Raw genomic sequence first — 22,763 nt, 5'->3', positions numbered from 1 at the left:
GAGAAGATGAGAGAGAAAACCACACATGTGAAGTTTAGAAGGCCCAGGAAGGTCCAGGAATGGCAAAGGAGCATGTAGAAGGCACTAGAGCCACCTGGAACTCTAGGGGGGCCACTGAAGGTACATGGCCCTCTAGGGGGCTCATTAAAAATGCCACATCATCATTTCCCAACAACCACTCTTTTAATTCCTTGGAATGCCTTTGGGCCTAGGGATTAATTACGCTTATGTGCTAGGCACCATGCCGCGTTTAATTACACATTATTAAGCCCACGCTTGGACTTTTAAAACCAAAGTTGTCACGGTCTTGTAGTACATTAAAGTACCTAGAATTTCACGCCCCCGTGACACTATTTACAGGTTCTGCCCCCGGGATCAGCTCAATCTTATGCTGAACTTTCCGCTCTGGAGGTAACCCATAAGGTAGTTCATCCCTAAAACATTCAGAGAACTCCTCTGTTATAAGATTAGCCAGCTTGGCCATCTCACCACTTAGCGTAACATCAGTGCTAGTCGAAGAATCATCCATCGACTCTACCGATGCTGTGCAAAGGTACAAAAACTCTACTTGAGCCTTTCTGATTTCCATCACGGAAACCAACGGTCCCTGAGGTATATCTCTTTCACCTCGCAAGACATAAAGCACATCATTCATCTTGAATTGATATACGTGCTTTTTCCAATCAATGGCTGGATTCTTCCTAGAATGCCACGCCATTCCCAGGGCTATATCTGCATGAGCAAGCTTGGTTATTTCAAAATCAAGCTTCTCAGCATAGTCCTGAATCCGAAGCTCTAACTGGGTAACCCTTTGGTCCCATACTTCAGTTGAACTTCCATCGGCCATCCTGACTGTATACGCATAGTCAGATGGACTTGTCTTTAATTTCAGCCTCTTCACGAGCTTGGAGTTAATCACATTGTGAGTTGACGCCGAGTCAAACAACACAATGACATCATGAATGGCCACTTGCCCTTTCATTTTAATTAACTCCGTATCGTTGAAGGCTGTATACCCCGTTGTTGCGGGCTTAGATAGGATGTTATCAGATGTACTCGTCACTAACTTAGTAACAGACACACAGAACAAACAAAGTACTAACCTCTGAGAAGATCCCGCTAGCTGAATCTGCATCTCTTCCGCTCTTGGACTTCCCTGCATCTCCACGTCGCACTCTGAGATCACCATCTCAGCCATTCGACGATCTTTATTACGTGGACAATCTCTCCACTGATGAGGTTGAAGGCAACCAAAGCATAAGCCTTCTCTCCTCGCTTTTTCCCGCTGTTCTGGGTTCAAGGGAGATTTAGCCCAAGCCCGGGCTGCCATTGGAGTTACTTTCCTCTTCACTCCAATGGTGGTACTTGGTTTAGGAGTTTCAGCCGGTCTCGCCTGCTTGGCTTGACCACTCGGCTGCGAACCACTCCCTCTACTAGCCCACTTCTTCCTAAACCCAGATTTCTTCGGATACCCATACCGGGTTCCGACCTGTGCAAACCCACTTGGCTTGCTGCCCTTGGCATCCTCGTAGTTCAGGGCTATAGCTATTGCATCATCTAGCGTGTTTGCGTACTTAGCCCGAACTTCCATTTTTATTCGATCATTCAATCCAAATATGAAATCTTTCACTTGGATTGATTGAGGCAGGGGTTCGTCAACCTTCATTACACTCTCTCGAAACTTATCAGTGTATTCTGCCACTCATAAATTTCTCTCACGAAGGTTCCTATATTGATCCCAAGCTCGGGATGCCTCGTCAGGAGGTAAGAAGTGTTTCCTGAACTCTCTTTTAAACCCCTCCCAAGTAGTGGATGCTATGCCATCTTTTTGTTGTTTAATCCACCACCGATCCGCTGCCTCACTAAACATATGGGTGGCCTCGCGGATCTTTCTGATGTCATTTCTGATCTCACAAATGGCGAACGCCTCGTCCCATTTGTGTAACCAGGTCTCAATGACATCGGAGCTACGGTCGTTCATCCGACCAGAATACTTTTCCGATCTGTAATTGGCAATATTTGGCACTTTAGCCTTCCTAGGCTCGACCGTATGGACACTAGACTCCAGTTCCATTGGAGCCTTTCCCTTCTCTTCTCGAGAAGGTCTGGCAGACATACTCTGTAACGCTCTCCTAAGTTCAGATTGCCCTGCGTTGGCTTGTAATTGCTGCACTAACAACTGTTGCAAGGCATCCTCCAGCAATGCAATCCTGCCAGATAAAGTGTGAGCTACTGGGCGCGATCCCTGCTGGGTAGGCCGGACTCCTAATTCACCAGGGTCCCTCCTGGAAGCCCCTTCTTCTGCTTCCATTTAGTTCAGTAGGTGTTTTGTTTTGGGGGTTTTTTTTTTTTTTTTAATAAACACCCCTAGAACACTGTAATCACAAGCTGACAATTCAGTGTACTGACACTCTAAACACAATTCCCTATACTAGGGAATACCTGCAATCTGACATGCACACTAATTACGCATTTGACACAGGCATATATCCAAATCCCGCTTTTCCCTATACTAGGGAAATTCCTGCAAATTAACTCAGACTGAACCACACAGGCATAACCCGTCCCTACTGCCACGCTGAAACCTCATGCGTGCTGTCCTGTCTATGGAAGTAGCGCGTCACCCAGCTAATTAAAGAAGAAAAAAAAACAACACAAAGCTAAGGGAGATCAAAGAAAGCTCCCTAGTCAAGTCCTGCGCCTCTGCGTCCAATCGGTGTCTCCGGATCCTGCAGCCTCTGCGTGTTGAAACACTGAAAGGAGAGAGTAGAGTTGACACAAAATCAGAATACTTGCATATAGAATGAAGAAGAAAGAGGTCCTTAAGTAGGCACCTCATACAAGGTCACTGACATCACTGATGACCTCAAAGCTCCACAATCATCTCCTTAATCTACTCCTAGATTCACTCAATCATCCTATGTGGCTTTTCCACCACCTAACTGTGCTTGTGGGCACCTAACTGTGCCTCTAGCACTCACACATAGAAACATAAGGTGTGCCTGAGGCATACACCTTGAGATATCCCAACAAACCCCCCCTCAAGGAGATGCCTCAGGCTATGTCAAGGATACATCTAGTCTCATAGTTTCTCATGCCATCTCATGGTGGTCAAGGATAAATCTATGGCTAGGTTCTCATGCTAGCAAGGGTTTCCTTGGGTGTAAGGTAAACAGAAAGGGATACAGACCTTCCAATGGTTATCTCTCCTACATGTACATGCACACAATGTCTGTAGGAGGTACCATGGAACAAACATACACATGGCCTACATCATAAGGTGACCAGAGGTGTTTACAAAACACACAAAACACAACACACAATAATTTATTTTCATTCATTTTGGAGGACTATCCAGGCTGAGTACCTTGACATAAAAAGAGTGATCTGGAGCATACATAGAGATGATTTAAAATGCATAATCTTCATGGGATGCCTCATCTTGTGGAGGCGAATTCACTGTAAGTAGATTTGCATTTTCTGTCTTTGCTTTGTCTCTGCAGAACTTCTCACTATGGTTGTTTTTGCCACAGTGCTTACATGGATTAACTTTGAAGCAGTCCTTTGAAAGGTGATTTGTCTTTCCACAGTGATTGCAAGGAGAGTACTTGCCCTTCTGGAATTTCATAACATAAGCAGTGTCATTGCCTTTTCTTAACTCCATGTGTCTTTCTTCTTCTTGGAGAGCTGAGATAATGCCTTCAAGGTTTGGATTGGGAAGATTCTTCAAAGTGCTTACAATGTGATCAAAGCTTTCAGACATACTCTTAAGTAGTACTGCCATAGCATCATCAGGGGTGATAGGAGAGTTGATAGAAGCTAACTGAGTCATAAGACTCCGCATATAGTTGACATGGGCAGCTAAAGTAGTATCACTTGCCATCTTTAATTCAAAGAAAGAGATTTTAAGTGATAGTTTAGAAATATGAGAGCTTGCACCAAAAATCAAATCTAGTTTCTGCCATGCTTCTGATGGAGACTCCAAGTCAGATATATGATGTATGTAATCATCACCCAAAGCTAAAGCAATTATACCATATGCTTTTTCTTCTCTTGCTGGATCCCTTGCCGGTCGTGTCGGAGCTGAAGATTCCCCAGCATTTGAGGCCGTAGAAGAAGCGGTAGGAGAAGGTTTGACAAGTCCCCATAAGTTCTCCCGCATTAATGCAAATTTTACCTTCATTTGCCATGTATGGAACCCCTTTCCATTGAACTTCTCAAGATTATATAAAGTAGCCATGAGAGGGTCTAACCCAGATATTGGGCAGTGTCTATCTCTCTTACAAGGCAAAAAGAACTGCAATACTTCCAAAGTATAGCCACTTGATGTAGCAAATAGTAGTGACTAGTTTTCAAACAATGATGCTACTTTTTATATGCTTCATAGAAGTGGATGAAATAACCACTTTCCAATCACAACCAGGTCTAGCAAGTCAAAACAAAACTGAAGCAACACTTGTAGTGAAGTTATTAAAAACTTCAAAAGACCAGAAATGCTAGAGTAGCATTTTATTTTCAAAAGCATGTAAAAACTGTCAAAACTAGAGAGCTGAACTTGGAGGGCTCATAGCACACTCTTCAAAGCAAAAGAAAGGGGGCTTTCTGAGGCAAAAGAAAGCTGGTATACCACAGTAGATCCTCTGGGAAGAAGAGGCGAAAAAACACGTCAGGTCGCCTTCACCTTCTTGAACAAAGTCGACTGGTTTTTCTCTGTTTTCTCCTTCAATATGCAGCCATTGCTGCTCAAATTTCAGCACAAGGTAGCTCTAGGTATGTAGAAGCTTGCCCTGGAAGGAATTAAGAAAAGACAGAGCAGGTGCAGAGAAAACGCAGAAGAGAAAAACGACGACTTTTCTGCAATGGCGACCAGCAGCGCGGGTTGTTCTCCAATTGCTTGCAGCCCGAAGTTCGCCCTAACAAGAGGGATCTACAGCAGAAAGGGTGTGGGAAATGGTTGAGGATTGAAGGAGAACAAGCTCAAGCAAAATTTTTGGAGAAGAGGGAGAGATGGTGAAGAAGAAGAAGAAGATGATGATGATGATGTGGTAGAAATGGGCTCAAGGGGGATGAAATGGCTCTGATACCATGTTGAAACACTGAAAGGAGAGAGTAGAGTTGACACAAAATCAGAATACTTGCATATAGAATGAAGAAGAAAGAGGTCCTTAAGTAGGCACCTCATACAAGGTCACTGACATCACTGATGACCTCAAAGCTCCACAGTCATCTCCTTAATCTGCTCCTAGATTCACTCAATCATCCTATGTGGCTTTTCCACCACCTAACTGTGCTTGTGGGCACCTAACTGTGCCTCTAGCACTCACACATAGAAACATAAGGTGTGCCTGAGGCATACACCTTGAGATATCCCAACACTGCGTACTGCCTGCTCATGAATAATAAGACTTCTCTTGGTATCGCGTATCCTTCAGATTACGCTGTCCTCGCCAACCTACGGACTAATCACGTAACACTAACAATCTTTTATTCCCGTCGACTGTCTAGCCATCACGCTGTTCTGCGTCCAGACCACATATCGCATCGAAAGCCTCACGTATGTTTGGAAACTCTACATGAGCGTCGATCAAATTCTCCGTTAGACCCACGAAACACCTTGCATCTCATGTCTGTGCTCTGGTCCTTCAACAACCGCTCGTATCACTCTGCGCTCCACGTCTACACTGTGTCACCAGACACCGTCGTAACTCCCCGAGTGTCCGTCGTCACGGCACCCCCGTTCTGGTCTTGCTGTAGTCGCCCTATACTATTCGTTAAACGCATGCATAAACCTTCCGTTGAGGTAGTCCAACGCCCCGCCGATTCGTAGGCCCGTCAATACGTTACGGGAACCCCACGTCATCTCGCAGGCCCTTCGACGTCGACAGTCAGAGACTCCAATCCAGGCACCGTCAGCAACTCCTTCACGTTACTCGCCACCTTCCGTCCGTCATAGCGTAGCACCAACACTGGTCGCCGTCCGCCACTCGGGCTGTCTAAGCCTATATCTCGAATTCACACCTCTCCTCTTCGTAGCCTTGAGCTCTGATACCAATTGTCAAACATATTTCCTAATCTGGCCTCTACTGCAGATCACGGGAGCAGCACCATGATTCTCCTCCCAGCCAATTCTTGCTAAGGCTCACAAGCGAGGCAGAGAGCTACGTTACCAAAATCCACGTGAATCAAATCCTTCTCTTCTCTCTCTAGCCTTAGCAAACCCCAAATCCCTAGATAGATCTAGATGCCACATGTCATCCATATAGGGCCTTCCTAATGCAACATTTCACCCCTCTCTTGGGATGCATTTAATTCCTTGCCCCTAGGCACAATCTTAGCACTAGGCCCTTGGTCTCAGATCTATCTAGTCTGGTGCTATCAGCCCTCACCTAGGACCTTGACATTAAATCCCTCCCGATCATTTACATGAAGCGCAAACACATATATTACAAAGATAGATCCTATAAGGGAAATGTCGACTGATTCTTCCGAGGTCATGCTACCTGGGCTAGAGCGTAACACAGGTGGTAGTGACAACTAGCTGCCTGGTCAGCAAATCGTAGCATATTTGGCAAGTTTTAGGGGCTCTCAAGGGCAACACACAATGTGGAAGGAGGGTAAGTGGGGCACCTTGCATAGGCAGCCCCAAGGCCTTCCTGACATGGCCCAAAAGAGCCTGATTTTTTTGGCAAGGGCTAGCAGCCTGGTTGACCAGCCAGCCGGTTTTGTTGCCCAAGGTTGGCTGGTTCCCAACCCTATACACAAGGGGCCCTTGCCCCTATTTTCCTGCACTCAGCCTTCAGCTTTCCTCATTTCAGTATCCATCTCCCAGCGTCTTTCGCCATCCTATGGGTGAGGTTTGGGGTCCATTTTCTGCAGCATAGCTCCATCTCCCACATGCCATAGTTAGGGGAGTGGTCTTAGCACAGCCGATTTGGCAACCATATATGAATCAGTGTATATAGTTAGGAAGACCTTGGGTGTCTCTCATGCTTGAGTTCTCTTTCTACATATCATCTATGTTTCCGCACGGCTAATCCCCGCATATTACATCACCCCCCCTCCCCAACATACACACACACACACACTTTTTCTTGAGGAGCAAGCCTTGACTTCGTCCTTTGCACTTTGACAAGTGCCCCAGTGATCTGATTGTCCCCTCGATGTCTCGTGTGTCGTGCTACGATCGTCGGGTCGAGATCTCTGTCACGTCTACGGCTAGAGACTCAACGATCAATGTAACTCGATGGGAAGAACTCTATGATCCTACTCTGAGGTGTCTCATGTTGTGGCCAAGCCCCGTCGCCTGAGTAAGTACTCTCTATGTCGGACCCTCTCGTGAATGAAGGCTGCGAGGCATCTCTGATCTGGGTAGGCGAGGAATCTGGAAAGGAGCCTAGAGCCATCTCTGAAGAGACAGTGGTAGTGACCTCGGATCTCATAGTACACTGGGAACCTAAAAATAAAATGCTCCTCCGACTCAACCTCCTGACAGTTGCACAATATGCATATGCGATGCTCCCTAGGGATCCCCTCTACTCTGCTGCTCTCTATGCGGAGGCAGTGTGATGATACCCCAAACTGTCCGATGGAGATCCGTAGTGAGTGAGGCATATGAAGCTCAGTGTACCCCGGTGGTGTGATGAATCCCTCCTCCGGAATATGAAGACAATAATCTCTGTAGAAACTTAGCTTCACTGGAAGCTCCCTCGGCTCCAACCAGGTCCTAAAGGTGTGTAGCTGCAGGAGATCCTCTCGAATGACCTAGTTGGTGTGTGGCTCGATCAAGATGATGGGTGGGAGTACCAGAGGGGCATCTAAACTGTAGTGAAAAGAAGGTATCCTATCGATGTGAAACCCTAGTCTCACAAACCATCTGTGAGTCCGTGCATACCAGCATCGCTCGTCTCCCTCTGCTGCCATCCTCATGGAGGAATCGAGAGCCAACCATGGCAACCTCTGTCTCCCTGATGTGCAGTCCCCATATGATCTAACCCGGTGTAGATATGTGATGGTCTGAAAGGCTACATCTAGCTGGAGTGGAGAAGCACCAAACTCGGCCTCAATGATGTGATGTGGTACAGATGGTTTCCCTCGGATCATCCGTGAGAGCATGAGCATCTGCAGGCGCTCCACCCGTGTCCACTCTATCTCTAACATGTCAGGTCCCCAACAAGGGTTGCCATACATACCGACTGGTTGGACCAAGGAGTCGAAGAGAAGAGCCTTGATCCGAGGGTCCTGAAAGTGGAAGTGGAAGCACTATCTCTCTAACCGAGCCAGTGAGGTATATCCCCTACTCAGTCTGACCTGCATTGCTGGTCTCATCGTGAAGATCGGGCCAAAGAAGATGACCCCCAAGTAAGTGTATGAAGATACGATCTCAACTAATGACCCACCGAAAGTAAACTGCTTCCGTTGCATGTTTGCTGGAGAGGTGTTAAAGATCATGACCTTGGTCTTGCCAAGGTTGACCTCCAAATCATGGGATAAACAAAAAGCCTGCAGTGCATCCAGGTGTCGCTAGAGCCCCTCAGGTGTGGACGACAAGAGTGCCACGTCATCTGCATAAAGAAGAATCCTGATGATGATCCCGACAAGTGAGCAACCGATCCCTCCGAAAGCCCCCATGAAAGTCTCAAGCTCATCGATGTAGAGGCCAAACAGGGTTGGTGATAAGGGACAACCCTGGTTGACCCCTATGGTACTCAAAATCTCATCTGTCCAACCTGCGCCTGTCCGAACTCGGCTTGAGACTCTCATAAAGTGCCATGACTGCCCAGATGATCTCCTGATCAAATCCAGTGTCTATAGGCGTGTGATGAGACGAGCTCGAGATACTGTGTCGAAGGCTTTGCAAAAATCCACAAAGTAGCAACATACCCTCTCCTTCCATGATTTGGCCTCCTCAATGACACTCCTAAGTGTGAGTATGTGATCCATAGTCCCATGGTCTCGCCTGAAACCAGCCTGACCCTCTACTCTGAGCCCTCTCATCTCTACGAACAAGATGACCTACGCATCCAATATTGCTGCATAGATCTTGGACATCACATGTCCAATCATGATAGTCCTGTAGTTACTCGGGTCCATGGGATCCCCTGCCTTGTGGATGGGGGTGATGGTCTTGAGTGTCCAAGTGCAGGGGAAGCCAAGGCAAACAGCGTCATTGAATAGCTTTGCTAGGATCGGAGCTAACGTGTCAATCCCATATGCGATAAACTCAGTGCATAGCCCCTCGCGATCCTTAGCTCGACCATTGTGCAGTTTCAATGTCGTGTCCTTGACTCCCCCTCTGGTGAATAACGTGCAAGTGGTGGGACGGGGTGTGTGTATGAGATCTGGAGTAGGCTGGTGTGGGACATCATAAAGATGGCGTACATACGTGTGCCAAAATCTCGTGTCGGTGAGGGATGATGGAGACCTACGCTCAAGGAATCTCCACCAAAAATCCTTAGAGTTGTTGATGTACAAGATGTTCAGCACCTCATTTCGACAAATAAATGCCTACTTCTTCCAACGTACGAGACGTCGGTACTTGCGTACCGTGTCTGGTGTGTTCGAGAGGTGACATCTGGTTTCAAGTCGGAGTTGTCGGCGATAAGCCTTGTACTCCGCATCGTACCAGTTGTTGCAGGGCACAGAACCAAGAGGTGGTGGTCTAGTGGACCGTGTGGTATGGGGAAAGATTTGAAGGACTGTCACGGGGGCGTGAAATTCTAAGTACTTTAATGTACTACAAGACCGTGACAACTTTGGTTTTAAAAGTCCAAGCGTGGGCTTAATAATGTGTAATTAAACGCGACATGGTGCCTAGCACATAAGCGTAATTAATCCCTAGGCCCAAAGGCATTCCAAGGAATTAAAAGAGTGGTTGTTGGGAAATGATGATGTGGCATTTTTAATGGGCCCCCTAGAGGGCCATGTACCTTTAGTGGCCCCCCTAGAGTTCCAGGTGGCTCTAGTTCCTTTTACATGCTCCTTTGCCATTCCTGGACCTTCCTAGGCCTTCTAAACTTCACATGTGTGATTTTCTCTCTCATCTTCTCCCTTTGTTGAGATTTTGGACTGGTTTTTCAGCCTCCTTCAGCTGAATTCCGTTTTTCTTCATAACTCCTCACCCGTTTGGACTCCTCGACTTCCGTGTTAACCGATGGCTTCCCCTCTGCCTGCCCTTCACACTGATATGCTTTTCCCTCCGTGCGTTTGGTAGAACGGGCAGAGCTAAGCACTTCTTTTGCTGGTCGAATTTACAAAAGTGGCTTTTTCTGGACCTTTTTTCTTCTACAGCCTCCTGGGACTCTCCTCTTGCAAAGCTACAGCTTTCTATTGAATTTCGAGGCGGCATTGCGCGAAATTTTGTCAGATAGTGTGAGTGTTGGCGTTTCACGTACAGTCGAAATTTCACGGCAATGGTCGTTTGTAGGCAGAGAACAGAGCTCTCAAAGATTTTGGGAAGAAGGAGGAAAATGGAGAAGATGAAGAAACTTGTAGTTTATGCTAGAGATAGCATCTAATGCTAGGCTAGGCTAGATCTAGAACCTAAAGCTCCGATACCATTTGTAGGATCCCGTAGGATAGAATAAATGCATCTTGCAAGAGGTGTGAGAGCACAATGAAAGCAATATGGTAGATCTCTATTATGATTGTGAGAGAGAAGACTCTCTTTTATAGAAAGGGGGAGAAGGTAATACCTTCCCTACATAGTGGCAATCAACCCCTACATCAGTGGGAATCAATCCCTACATCAGTGTGATTCCCTTTGTCTTACATCATCACTTAGGTCACACACTAGACACATCATAGCACTTGATGTGCCTTTACAACACACACAAACACACGTGACTCCCCTAGATGCACACATGCACCATAGAGCAAGCCCTTGATCATACTTACCCCAACAGACAGCACGGTCCTCTATGAGTAGTATGTGATCGATGTAGGTTAAGAGTCTGTTTAGGCGTCCAGAGTAGGCAAGGGAGAGGCTGTGATCAAAGTGTATGTCGTGGTAGGTGTCATGCTTCCCATGTGGTGTGTGTGGTGTGGCTAAGCGTGGGGTGGCGATGGTGAAGAATAGGTATGTGTGATCAACTCCTGGAGGACGTGGTGCTATGGTGAAGTCGGTGATACATGAGGTGAAGGTAGGGGATCCCATGATGTAATCTACTACACTAGTGCCCCCCCCCGTGTGGGAAACAAGTAAAACCACCTGAGGAGGGCCATAGGTCAAGCCCATTGTAGATGATGAGATCATGCATCCTACCCAGATCAAGGAACGCGTGTCCATATGGTGTAACAGGCCCGTGTCGGTCCGATGAGATCCCGGTCATACTTGCTCCGTCTAGGTCCATGTCTGGTAGCATGATAGAGTCGTCTCGGAAGTCCAGGAGTGGTGCCTGGCGCGTGCTTGTCCTGGCGTTGAAGTCCCCAACAAGGAGAACTTCCCTGCGGGCTGAAAGGTCTGGGATATCCTGATGTAAGGGTACATATGGCGATGTCTCATCCTCCTCTCATGCCACTTTGGCGAAGTGGGATGTGTCTGGCGGGAAGTAGCATATTGCTATGAAAAGGTCACGAGAGGCTGTGCATCGGATCCGGATCCACATGAATCGGGAGTGTGCGTCCTCCAGCGAGGGAAGACATGTACAATACTGTGACCCCGCCTGATCCTCGAACTCCTCCTGTATCCCTCGTCTCATCCCTGAAGGCTGACTCCTAATATGTGTAGCCACTGACTATCGATAGTGGACACTCTGGGCTCTGGTGTGGTGTCTCCGTGTAAAAGACTATGTCTCGTCCTGTGTAAGATTCCGAGAAGTTCCCTGGGTCTGACCATAAGGTACCATTACAGTTCCAAATGGTGCAGGCTAGGGTCTCGAAAACATGAGTCTCATAAGCCCCATCCCCCTATGGGATACGGATGGGAGCCCGACGGGTGCCAGTCAACAACCTACCATCTCGGAGCACGGCCATCTCGGAGCACGGCCCATTTTCCCTCCTTGCGGACAACATCCCGCTGCTGGAGAAGAACTCGTCGCTCCTCAATCTGTAGTGGTGTCAAATCCTCATCCATGGACAAGGTGGGATGCTCTCGTAGAGCGGCTCGACGTCAGAGTGTCGCTAGTCGAGCATGTGAATCTCTGAAGCGAATGACTAGGGACTGCTCTCGGTTGGGGTCTCTCCCAACACGCCATGCTCCCTCTATGCCATGGTCGGGAACCCCCATGGTGATGGTCACAAAGGTGATCGCCTCCTCCATGGGCGTCGCCGTGGTGTTGGTGCTGTCTCACGTGATTCCTCGTATCCGGATGTTGAGGGCCTTCGAAGCCCTGCTGCTGCTCCTATATGGCGAATGAAACGGTTGCCTTTGCGGGCTCCCGTTTCGCCACGTCCACCCACCTAGTCGTCTCTGCTATAGTCGACTGTATCGTGGCTATCTGTGCCTCCATCTCTGTGACTGGGGTCCCTCCACGTGCTGCTCTCAGGGTTCCGAGCTCCTCTCGAAGCTGTGATGTCGTGTCTGAGTCCCTAGATAAGGGTGCCCTGCTCGTGTATAATGCGGACCTGCTCCTGGGTGTATCGAGCCTGCTCATGAGTGTAATGTGTCAGCTCTGCCTGACCGGCCCGGATGCTGTGTATCTCATCCAATAGGGAGTCCCAAGCATCTGGTGGGGGCCTAAGATATCCTGGCCCAGGTGGGAACTGAATCTCGAGAGGGGTTGGAATGAAGGTGGGCTGCTGAGGTTGTACTGAGGGTGGGGACAGCGTGATCTGGGCGGGGGACTGGTATGTAGGAGTAGCGAGGCCGACGAGGTGATGAAGGGTGGCTGACTGAGAGGTAGAGGGGATACGAGGGAAAAGTACTGTGGAGCCGTGGCCAGTTGGCCTAGTGGTGGGGCTACTAGAGAGGAGACCTCTGATGATGATGCAGGAGAGGGGGAGGAGAGAGGTGGCGTAGATGATGAGGCGGATGATGGTGGTGAAATAGTGGTGGTAACCATAAATCGAGGATGTGGTGAGTGGCATGGGCTTCGGGTGGGCCCCTTTCTTTTGGGCCGCGGTGCTGTCCACTGTCAAACTGCTCCGGTTGCTGCGTTTGTTGAGGTTCTCCAGGCTGAGTTGCTTTTGTGTTTTCCCCTTGTCACCGTTCCCCTTCCCCATCTCCTCACGTATGTAAATTTGGACCCAAGGGTCTCCCGCCTAGTCCCCTGTCCTCATCCCCCTTTGCCATTCATTATGGGGGAGGCAACAACGGGCAAAGGAGGGGTTGCAGGGGAGGCGGAGCTGTAGGCGGAGGGGGCAAAACAAGAGCAACTTGGGAGGGGCAGCGAGAGGGCCAGAGGGGCAAATCAGAGGGAAGCGAGTGCAGGGCGGAGAGGCGAGGGGCAGGGCGAAGAGGCGAGGCGGAGTGGAGAGGCTACGGGAGAGGCTAACGGGAGAGGCTAGTGGGAGGGAGCGGAGAGGCTAGCGCGCAAGGCAGAGGGGCAAAGCGAGAGGGCGGAGAGGCTAGCGGGAGGGGGCGGAGAGGCTAGCGGGGAGGGCGGAGAGGCTAGCGAGAGGGCGGAGAGGAAGCGGAGGGGCTAGTGGGAGAGGGCGGAGAGGCTAGCGAGAGGGCTGGAGAGGGGGCGGGCAGGGCGGAGAGGCTAGTGAGAGGGGGCAAAGGGTAGCAGGTGCAGGGCGGAGAGGCAGGGCGGAGAGGCGGAGGGGCAGGGCAGGGCGGAGATAGCCAAGACACAATGACATGTCACAGAATGTGCATGAGGGCAGCCACTGAAGCAGAATTCATCAGATCCTGAATACCCTTGATATGCTGTGTATTTATGAAGGCTCAGTCTTTCTAGAAAGAGACTTTCTCAAAATGGAGCAACCTGCAAATCAGCATCCCAAAACTTTTGATTATATGCCTCCATTGTTTCTCCTGCATCCATATTGAGTCCCTCCAAACAGAGATGAACCTCATCTCGGAATGGCTTTGGCAAAGAATATCTTTTTGTAGCCCTTCCAATTCCGAGGAGTTGAACACTAGCTGTTCCAGAGTGGTGTAGGCTAACCATGCGCAACTTGGGAGGACTCAAGGAAGTTCTCCATACCAAAGGCACATCAAATTGTCGAACGAACTGCATAACCTTCTCAATCTGCCCATTAGCCCCATCGTAGGTGATAAAACAAACTGATTTACCACCCTCTTTGAATTTCTTGGCTTTTGTTTGGAGGACTTCTCACTTTTCCAATTTCGCTTGCTGGAGGTATCAGATTGAAGACGATGACGAGGAAGAGGATGACTAGAGCTTGAGCTGGAACTGGTGGATGAATTGGGACTCCTCTTCTTCTTACCATACTTTCTGCTCTTCTTCCTGTGATCAGCACGGTGTGGTCTCTGAGCGAAATATTTAGCAAGAGGCAAGGGAACATCCTGGAATTGGTACTTTCCTACTGGAGAGCTAGAGGTGCATCCACTGCCTCCATATGACCATCATTAAAGAGATGCTTCAGACGCGGGTCCATTCTCTATTCCTCAAGCTCCAGCATCTTGGGACGAACTACTTCTTCAGGGTCAGCCTAGTTAAGTTGTCTTCACCTTCTGACAGCAACTGAATCTGCGCTATTGTCCTTAGCTTGGTCTCCAAAAGGAGCCATGCCAACCAGGATTACTGACAATCCACCTACCCAAGACGACGGGGAAAACTCCAATCAGTTAACTCCGACTACAGCTTGCTACTATGCAGAGCACTACAAGATTATGCAAATTGTGAACAATTCTGCAATCAATCCCTCACACTATCAAAGATAGTACGCTTCCATGTAAAGACAAGTGCACCACCAACATACTTCGAAAAGAGATCAGCCATCATCACAGAGTTACAACCACAAGGAATAGCCTGGAGCATATTCCAAACAGAGCTTTAATTCTTATGATCTGAAACGCAAAGGTGCTACATTGCCTGGTCTATGCGGAAAAATTTATGTCTGTGTCTTTGTGAAGTAAAAGATATCGTCTAGGGACCATTTGACCGCCAACACCACAAATGGTACAATCAACACAAACTAAACATCTTGCTATGTAGTCATAATCGGCCGGTGATGGATTACTCTCGGACTTTGCCTTGTTCAATTCCCATGCGTCCTTGGAATTGGTTGCAACAACTACCAACAATGGCAGATGAAGATCCCGGTTGGCTAGATGCCCACTCACGGAATTCACCATGGGCGTTAATCCAACCGGGACAATTCATCAATTGTTGCCTCGGTGCGACTGTCAACTGGCAGAAAGATACTGTATGTTGGTAAACTCTTTCAAGCCATTCGAAGACAGCATGCATACATCCATCATTAATGTGCACACTGTTGCCAGAACAAAAGATAGTATATCCCAATTGGGGGGTGGAAGATGCCGAGCACAAACCTATGTCTTTTCCTCCATTATATATATTTGTAAGACTATAATATATCCAATCGTACAAATTTAGAAATTTTGTTGTTATAAATGAGAATTTTTAGCTATTGGGGCTTCTGCACCCACGTAAGATAAAACAATGTAGTTGAGCAGTTGATCACCACTTGGATGAAAATTCAAAGAATTTGCATGTCCGCTAAGGTGATAGAAAAATATACCTTGTAAGGCTATAGATGAGAATTTTTAGCTATTGGGGCTTCTGCACCCGCGTAAGATAAAACGATGTAGTTGGACAGCTGATCAGCACTTGGACGAAAATTCAAAGAATTTGCATGTCCGCTAAGGTGATAGAAAAATATACCTTTGTAAGACTACAATATATCCTACCGTACAAATTTAGAAATTTTGTTTTTATAAATGAGAATTTTAAGCTGTTGGGGCTTATGCACTGCGCGTGATGTAGTTAAACAACTGATCACCACTTGGACGAAATTCAAGGAATTTGCATGTCCGCTAAGGTGATAGAAAAATATACCTTTGTAAGACTAGAATATATCCAATCGTACAAATTTAGAAATTTTGTTGTTACAAATGAGAATCTTTTCCTCTATTAGCTATAAGTGAAATCACATGGAGAAATGCAGCACAAAGGATGGCTTGCAAGACGTGAGTTGTGCTCTCCAAAAGAACCGTCGTTTTGCTTATAGATTTATTCCGGGACGTGCCTGATAGCTCACCTCTTGTACTAGACAACGTGCTTGTTGTGGATTCAGCACCTTAGTTCCCCTTCTTCTCTTGCACTCAATATTGGAAAACTCTCTTTCCCATGACTTGGGATCGTCACTACGAAGAGAAGTAGTGAGCCAAAGCTCTGATCCAAGATGGGTCCATGTGAGCAGCTTCCATGCTTCGGAAATGCATGTAACACGATTTACTGAAAAGGAGAGAGAATGAGGCATGCACACAGTATACCTCACAAGGGATGGGCGCTCCCGAAGGTCTTTATTACTTGATAGAAAAACAGAGTCCAACCTCGAACACAAGCTGAATGGCACAAAGGCCAGAGATTACAAGAGCTAGGGGAAGACTGTGCTCCGAATATAGCAACTGGTAATCCCAAAGCTCCCTGACTAAGACCAATTACATTCCATGTTTAGTCAGGTTCTAGAGCTTCCTAATCCCACGGCCTCATGGAAAGGTCGGCACCACCTGGAGGATAGCACGGTTCCCTTGAAGACCGTGGTAATAATCCACTCTCAAAACATGCAACAATCAATTCAATGCACCATGGCACCCATTAATTGTTAGCATTTCACATGCAAAAAAAACTGTCGACTAATCCTAGTCTATATGAGCTTCCCCGCCATGCAAACCAATGCACAATCCAATTCTCTAGTTGACCAGGGTCAACCCTCCTTGACCATAGTCGAGTCTTCTTGACCATAGTCAAGTCTCTTTGACGGAAGTCAGCTCTATAATACTCTGATTGATGGTAGGCTGATTGATGGTAGGTAACACTCCTTGAACTTTTGGCCAAAGCCAAGTCTTGTTGTCCTTTAATCAATGCTGTGACCAAAGTCAAATAAAGAATTATTCGACTCTTTGACCGCAGCCAAACATGAAGAGATTACTTGGGATATTACAAATCAGTGACAAGCATCCTCGACATGTATAGGGTGGCCCTTACGAACTGCCAACCCAAGTTAGACTCTTGGATTGTTGAAGGTCACTTTAACAACCTAGAGTTGGCTAAAACAAACAGGAGGCAGGAAAGTCTTGGATTGTTGGAGGCCACTTTAATAACCTAAAGTTTGTGGAAAACAAGCAGGGATGCACTTCATTCTGTCTGATGAGAGAGAGAGTGTGTGTGAGAGAGAGGGAGAGAGAGATGAGGGAAGGACGGGAGAAGAGGAGGGGGGAGGGGGGGGGGCGGGCTGATGAGAACCTTGGAGAGAGAGAGAGTTCTTGTATATGCACGGCAGTCTCTTTTTTCCTTTTTGTATGCACAGAAATGACAGCCTCCTTGAGAGATCAAAATCTGCAGTTCTACATAGGCGCTGTGCTATGTAACAGGGCAAGTCCAGGGGCATTCTGAGACACATAATTGTCGCAAACCATGCCCCTACTGTTATTGCCGCATCAGAAGCTACCTCAACGAGGCATCAAGGTTCCAAACTCCATTTGGGAGGAGCTCAAGGAGAAATCAGTTTTTGCTAACTTCCACATAACTATTGAATATATAATGGAACTACCCAAGGTCGTGGCTTCTCCCATGGCTGTTACATGGACATGCCCAACTCTTTCAAAGGCCAATATGCCACTAGCTATTTTAAAAGTAATTCGAAACGACACAGTACCCAGGCCGAGGTGGGAGAGTAATCTCCATACCAGACGTCCACAAAAAACGCCCAATAACCAGACACGAAGAGGAACTCTCAATCCGCAACCTCTCAAAATCCAAGAAAAACACAAAAACCTAGGAACACGCTTCTAGATCAGAATCACAGATTCACACCCTGACTCCTTAACAATGGCTTTCTTTACCCCATGGGGGTCATATTTGTGTAACCTAACAGCAAGAATATTTGCAGATTCTGCTCAAAAATTGCACAGAGTACCATCTCCAGCACACCGTAAAACTTACTGGCTCTTCAGTGCTACTTAGCATTTAGCTGCAAATGAAGAATGATGCAAACAAAATCACTTGTGTCTCACTCGTCAGCAAATGAAGACAAGTCAAAAACTCCCTCCATGACTCCTTCAGCCTTGCATATGCCCCTTTATTGCTCTGATGCATACATTTTTTAAAAGCAATATATATATTCTCATAAGACCAGAATATATCCAATCTCACAAATTAAAATATTTCTATAGAATAAGCCAAACAACAAAGAAAGAAGAGAGTTTATAATGCTCAAATCATCAGTCATGAATTCTTTATCCGAGATGGCACATTTCAGTCCATGCAAGAAGATTGCTGACGCTCCTGACATTGCACGACGCTTCGTTCAACAGATATTCTGAATTCAAAGTTCACAAGTAACTTCTCAACCTCTCCTTTTGAATCTCTAAGTATGGCATTTATTACAGCTTGGCCAATTATCCTAGGTCTGATGGACAGATTCAACGTGTCAATTGATATGAAGCTTTAATATCCAGGGAAGTCAAACACATAACACCACAAAGACCAGGAAAAAAGGTATCCTGGTTCACCAAAGCTCGATATAGTTGTTAGAAATATTACACACTTTTGATTGCAAGGGAGACAAGATTAATAATTCCCTTAAAAAAGATTAGAACCAACCTGCACTAAACAGCATGACAGGTGAGCTTTTGCCAAGAGCTGCCTGAAACAAGCACTTTTCTACACATTCGTTGTCCAAACGTCTCTTTTCTTGCTTCACTGCCTCCATGATCAACGCTTGTGCTTTTTCCATAAGATCTTGTGTACAGTAAATCTCAAGCTCTTGTTTCTCATAATCTGCCTCCAGTATACATCGTTGGTCACCCCCTTGACGAATTAGCTCTGTGAGGGATTTTAGGTTCCTAAAAGACTTCCCACATAATCTGCTCAACAAGCACCTACTTAAACTCGGGACTATAGTTTTTCTCAGCCTGGAAGACATTATTGCAGAGATATCATAGGGAGGCGGAGGTTCAATTTCAGATAACCACTCAGGTTCCACCACAGTAGCTGATGTCAAAAACTCTTGCGATGTACAAAGTAGCTCTCCAAACACTATCCAACTAGGCGAATGTCCAAAAACTAACAGCGCTGAGGACGGATGAAGAAAAGCTTGCTTTCCAAGAGAGACAACATCATAGCCAAGACGTTCATTTCCAGAAAAGACTGCCAAATTTGTTGACATGGCAGAAAATAAGATTTTCCTCAAGGTCACATTGCATTCTTCTGAAGCACCCAAGAACCAGGACCAAAGAGTGGATATCTCCACCTGTAGCTCATGTTTAAGGCACCATTCCATTTCCCAAATATTATCACGACATCGTCGCATAGCCTTAGCATTTATGCTGTTCTCTACACACCATGTGTTACGATTCTTTTCGGCTATGCTCTCCCATTCTTGGTAAACAGACAGCATTGTGAATATGTCCCCATAGATATGGCAAAACCTCATTTTCAGGCAATCAGACCTTATCTTCTCATCTTCAGTACCTGAGCGAAAAAAAATGCTACCTGAGCATGATAAAAGGCCTGCAATCACGAGTCCCTCCCTTCCCAGGCCTTGAGAAACACTCTTCAAAACAATAAAGCCCAGGCGAGGATCCACACCTAGTTTTGCTAGCTGCCAGCCTAATGTGGTTACATGTTGCATTCCGTCTCTTTCAACCACTGCACCAAGTTGGCACAGGTTTTTGACTGCCAGGGAAATCGCTGCAGGATTTGGAGAGTCGATAAAATCAAACGACTCGATCTTTTGCACACCAAGAGCCAAAAGTTTTAGAACTGCAAGCCCCAAGTGTACTCGTAAAATTTCTGGTGTCCTATGAAGCACCATAGATTCAAATTCGTGCCTGCTGTAAAGTCTGTAACAGATGCCTGCTTGTGTGCGACCAGCACGACCTGCCCGCTGCAATGCTGCACTTTGATCGATTCGGCATATTTTCAAGACATTCATTCCACTTTTGGCATCTACAAAGCTTTCCTTTGCCAAGCCACAGTCAACCACAAATTTTATGCCAGGGATTGTAAGAGAAGTCTCCGCAATGTTAGTTGCAAAGACAATTTTTCTCATACCAGGTGGGGTCAACTTGAAAACCGATTGCTGCTCTTCATGCCGCAACTTCCCATGGAGGGGGAGAACTATGGCTGCAGGACTAAAACGCTGGCTGCAGGCCCATTCTACTTCCGCTTGTGAAGTAAGAAATGCAAGTACGTCCCCTTCCTCTGGCCCAGCATTGATAGAAGCCACTTTCTGAACAACCCGCGAAACATGGTGACTATTTCCTGAATGAGTTTGCCTGTTTTCAAATTGTTCAAGGTCCTCTTCTTCGTCTGGCTCATACACAAAATGAACAGGAAAGCTGCGTCCCACTACCCTATAAATAATACAAGCCCCAAAATAGCCAGAAAGTGATGCAGCATCAGCTGTGGCAGACATTATGATAAGCTTAAGGTCATCTCTCTGTGATAAACACTCTTTCAGCATTGCCAAGAGGAGATCCGTGTTGAGACTGCGTTCATGAGCCTCATCGACAACAATGCAACCAAACTGCGTGAGATTCTTGTCCAGAAAGCACAACTGTAGAAGCGTGTGGTCAGTCACGTAAAGGATCTTAGGAAACTGTTCTGTCCTAAATGCAGGACTAGACAGATAACCAACAAATGGATTGAGTCTGTTGCACCCTTTACATTCTTCTGCCACCCGTTCCGAGAGTGCCATAACAGCAACTTTTCGTGGCTGAGTGCAGGCAATAGAAAGACCCTTTTTTACAAACCCTGCATCCACCATGTACTGGACAAGCTGGGTGCTCTTTCCAGAACCTGTTTCTCCGTTCAGCACAAGAACCTGCCCTTCCATTACAAAAATACCTCCAAAAATCAGAATATATTCGAGCTATCATAGACAAACCACAAACTCGTAAAACAAACACTGCAATGATTTCTGTAACGTAAGGCAGAAAGATTTGATTAACGTCAATATTCCGTGTAAAGCAGACAAGCCACGCCAAAGATGAGTAGTACCTGGTTGTTGTGAATGTTCCGAAGTATATCACTACGCTTTGCGTAAAGAGGTAATCGATTTGTAAAGCGACGAGTTTCTCTCTCTATCAAACAGTGTAACTGATGCCAGGTCCAATCATTGCCTAGCCTGAACAATGATGTCTCATCGTTGAAAGAAATTTTTTTATTCTCCTCTGCACAATTTAAATGTATGGCTAATTCTATAGCCTTCAAGCCATTCATATATTCTGACATCTGTGCACCCACAAGTTGTATCTGCGTTAGACTATCCGTCTTTGCTGTGCTAAGTTGCGTCCATCTTGCAACGCTATTTCTCCCCCTTAAGCTTCGTTGAATCTTGAGCAGCTCCTCCCGTAAAGTGGCAAGTTCGGATTGGCATTTTTGTACAGCTTCGCCATTCTCTAGTGTAGCCAGATGACTCAAAAAAACATCTTTCAGCTTTCCGTCGAGATGAGCCTTGCATGTTGTGCCCAGCTCATCTTTGGCAAGCTCAGGTGTCAGGTCATGGAAACCTTGCAGACGGAGCTCCCACAAGCCGACAACTGCGTTCGCAGCTGCATTCCAGTCGCAGAAGGTGAGAGTAGCCACAATAGGTCTCCTGCCCGGTGTCAGCTGGATATTCACTAAACCGGGGCATTTTTTTTCGAGGTCTGGGAGCTGCGTTCGTTCAGAGGAGCCGCACGACCCTTTGTTATAGGAACACAGCAGCACAGATGCACGATTATTGCCGAGTATGCTCATACTCTCCATCCTGGAAGAAACATGTTCGACGCTGGGGATAGAAACGTCTCCTAGGTCCATTCCAGTATCGGGGTGGGAAGATAAGGAGCCCTCAAGTAATCAGCCTGAATGCATGAATTGTGTACGCCAAGTGCAGTAAGATACGACCCCAAACAAACCAAGCTGTGGGAGTTTGCGGAGAGAGACGCCACCAGCAGACCCAAGCGGCCCGGCGCCGGATTCTGTTTCGTGCATGCAATCCGCAAGCTTGCACTTCCATAAAGGCAATTGCTCCAAAAGGTAGCGTTCCCCAAGGCAGCCGGGGAGGAGGAGAAGATGCGCAGAGGAAATTCGGAAAGGAGAGGAGCGATTCTCAGCGGTTAGCGAGCATGCAAGAATACAAAACGACAGAGCTCACCCGTGATTTTCTCGCCGCCAATCTTCCCTAAACGCTTCTCGCAGAGATGAAAATCCCTCACCGGTGATCTATTGCCGCTAAAAGCTTCCAAGCGATGAACAGCAGAAATGCGCAGATGATGTTCTGGCGCGCTCTGCGTGCTCTCTCTCCCCTTTCACTTCCTGTGGCCCTGATGACGGGCAAACCACCAACGAAATTGCTGTGAGCAATCAAAGCAGGGCAATGAATTGATTGTGCAAGCGGCGGCTCCCAACAAAATTATTGCCGTTTCGTTGCTGAATGAATGAGCCGTGCGATGGCTCGATGGATGTCCGATGGATGACGGCGAGGCAGCTGAGCAACACAAATCGATGTTCCCAGGAAATTCCTTGTGAATTTGCAAAACCCCTGCACATCCCTCCCAATACCCTATCCTTCTAAAAAAAGAGTATCTGATTAATTTCTTTGCCAAAAAAAAAAGAGTATCTGATTAATAGTTCGCAATTTAGCAAAGTCGGCAAAATTTCTTGAAATTCCACATCTCGCAATAG

At 46.9% G+C, this 22,763-nt stretch overlaps 1 protein-coding gene across 1 annotated transcript in view; it reads right to left on the bottom strand.

The window, feature by feature from the left end:
- Positions 1-22,533, bottom strand: part of LOC147900532 (ATP-dependent RNA helicase DEAH12, chloroplastic-like) — a 44,987-nt gene extending 22,454 nt beyond the window's left edge. Inside the window, exons 1-2 of the mRNA XM_087376719.1 lie at positions 21,096-22,533; positions 18,696-20,919 (exon numbers count right to left, since the gene is read on the bottom strand). Coding sequence (XP_087232845.1) covers positions 18,696-20,919; positions 21,096-21,896 — 3,025 coding nt within the window. The 5' untranslated portion in view covers positions 21,897-22,533. The remainder of the gene's footprint in view (positions 1-18,695; positions 20,920-21,095) is intronic.
- Positions 22,534-22,763: the final 230 nt, after the last annotated feature.

The sequence above is a fragment of the Dipteris shenzhenensis genome, chromosome 7, assembly GCF_047967505.1.
Source record: "Dipteris shenzhenensis isolate YYH24624 ecotype China chromosome 7, Dip_SZ_1.0, whole genome shotgun sequence".
NCBI lineage: Eukaryota > Viridiplantae > Streptophyta > Polypodiopsida > Gleicheniales > Dipteridaceae > Dipteris > Dipteris shenzhenensis.
Note: the sequence above shows the minus strand (reverse complement) of the source record. Positions and strands in the feature narration are given on the sequence as shown.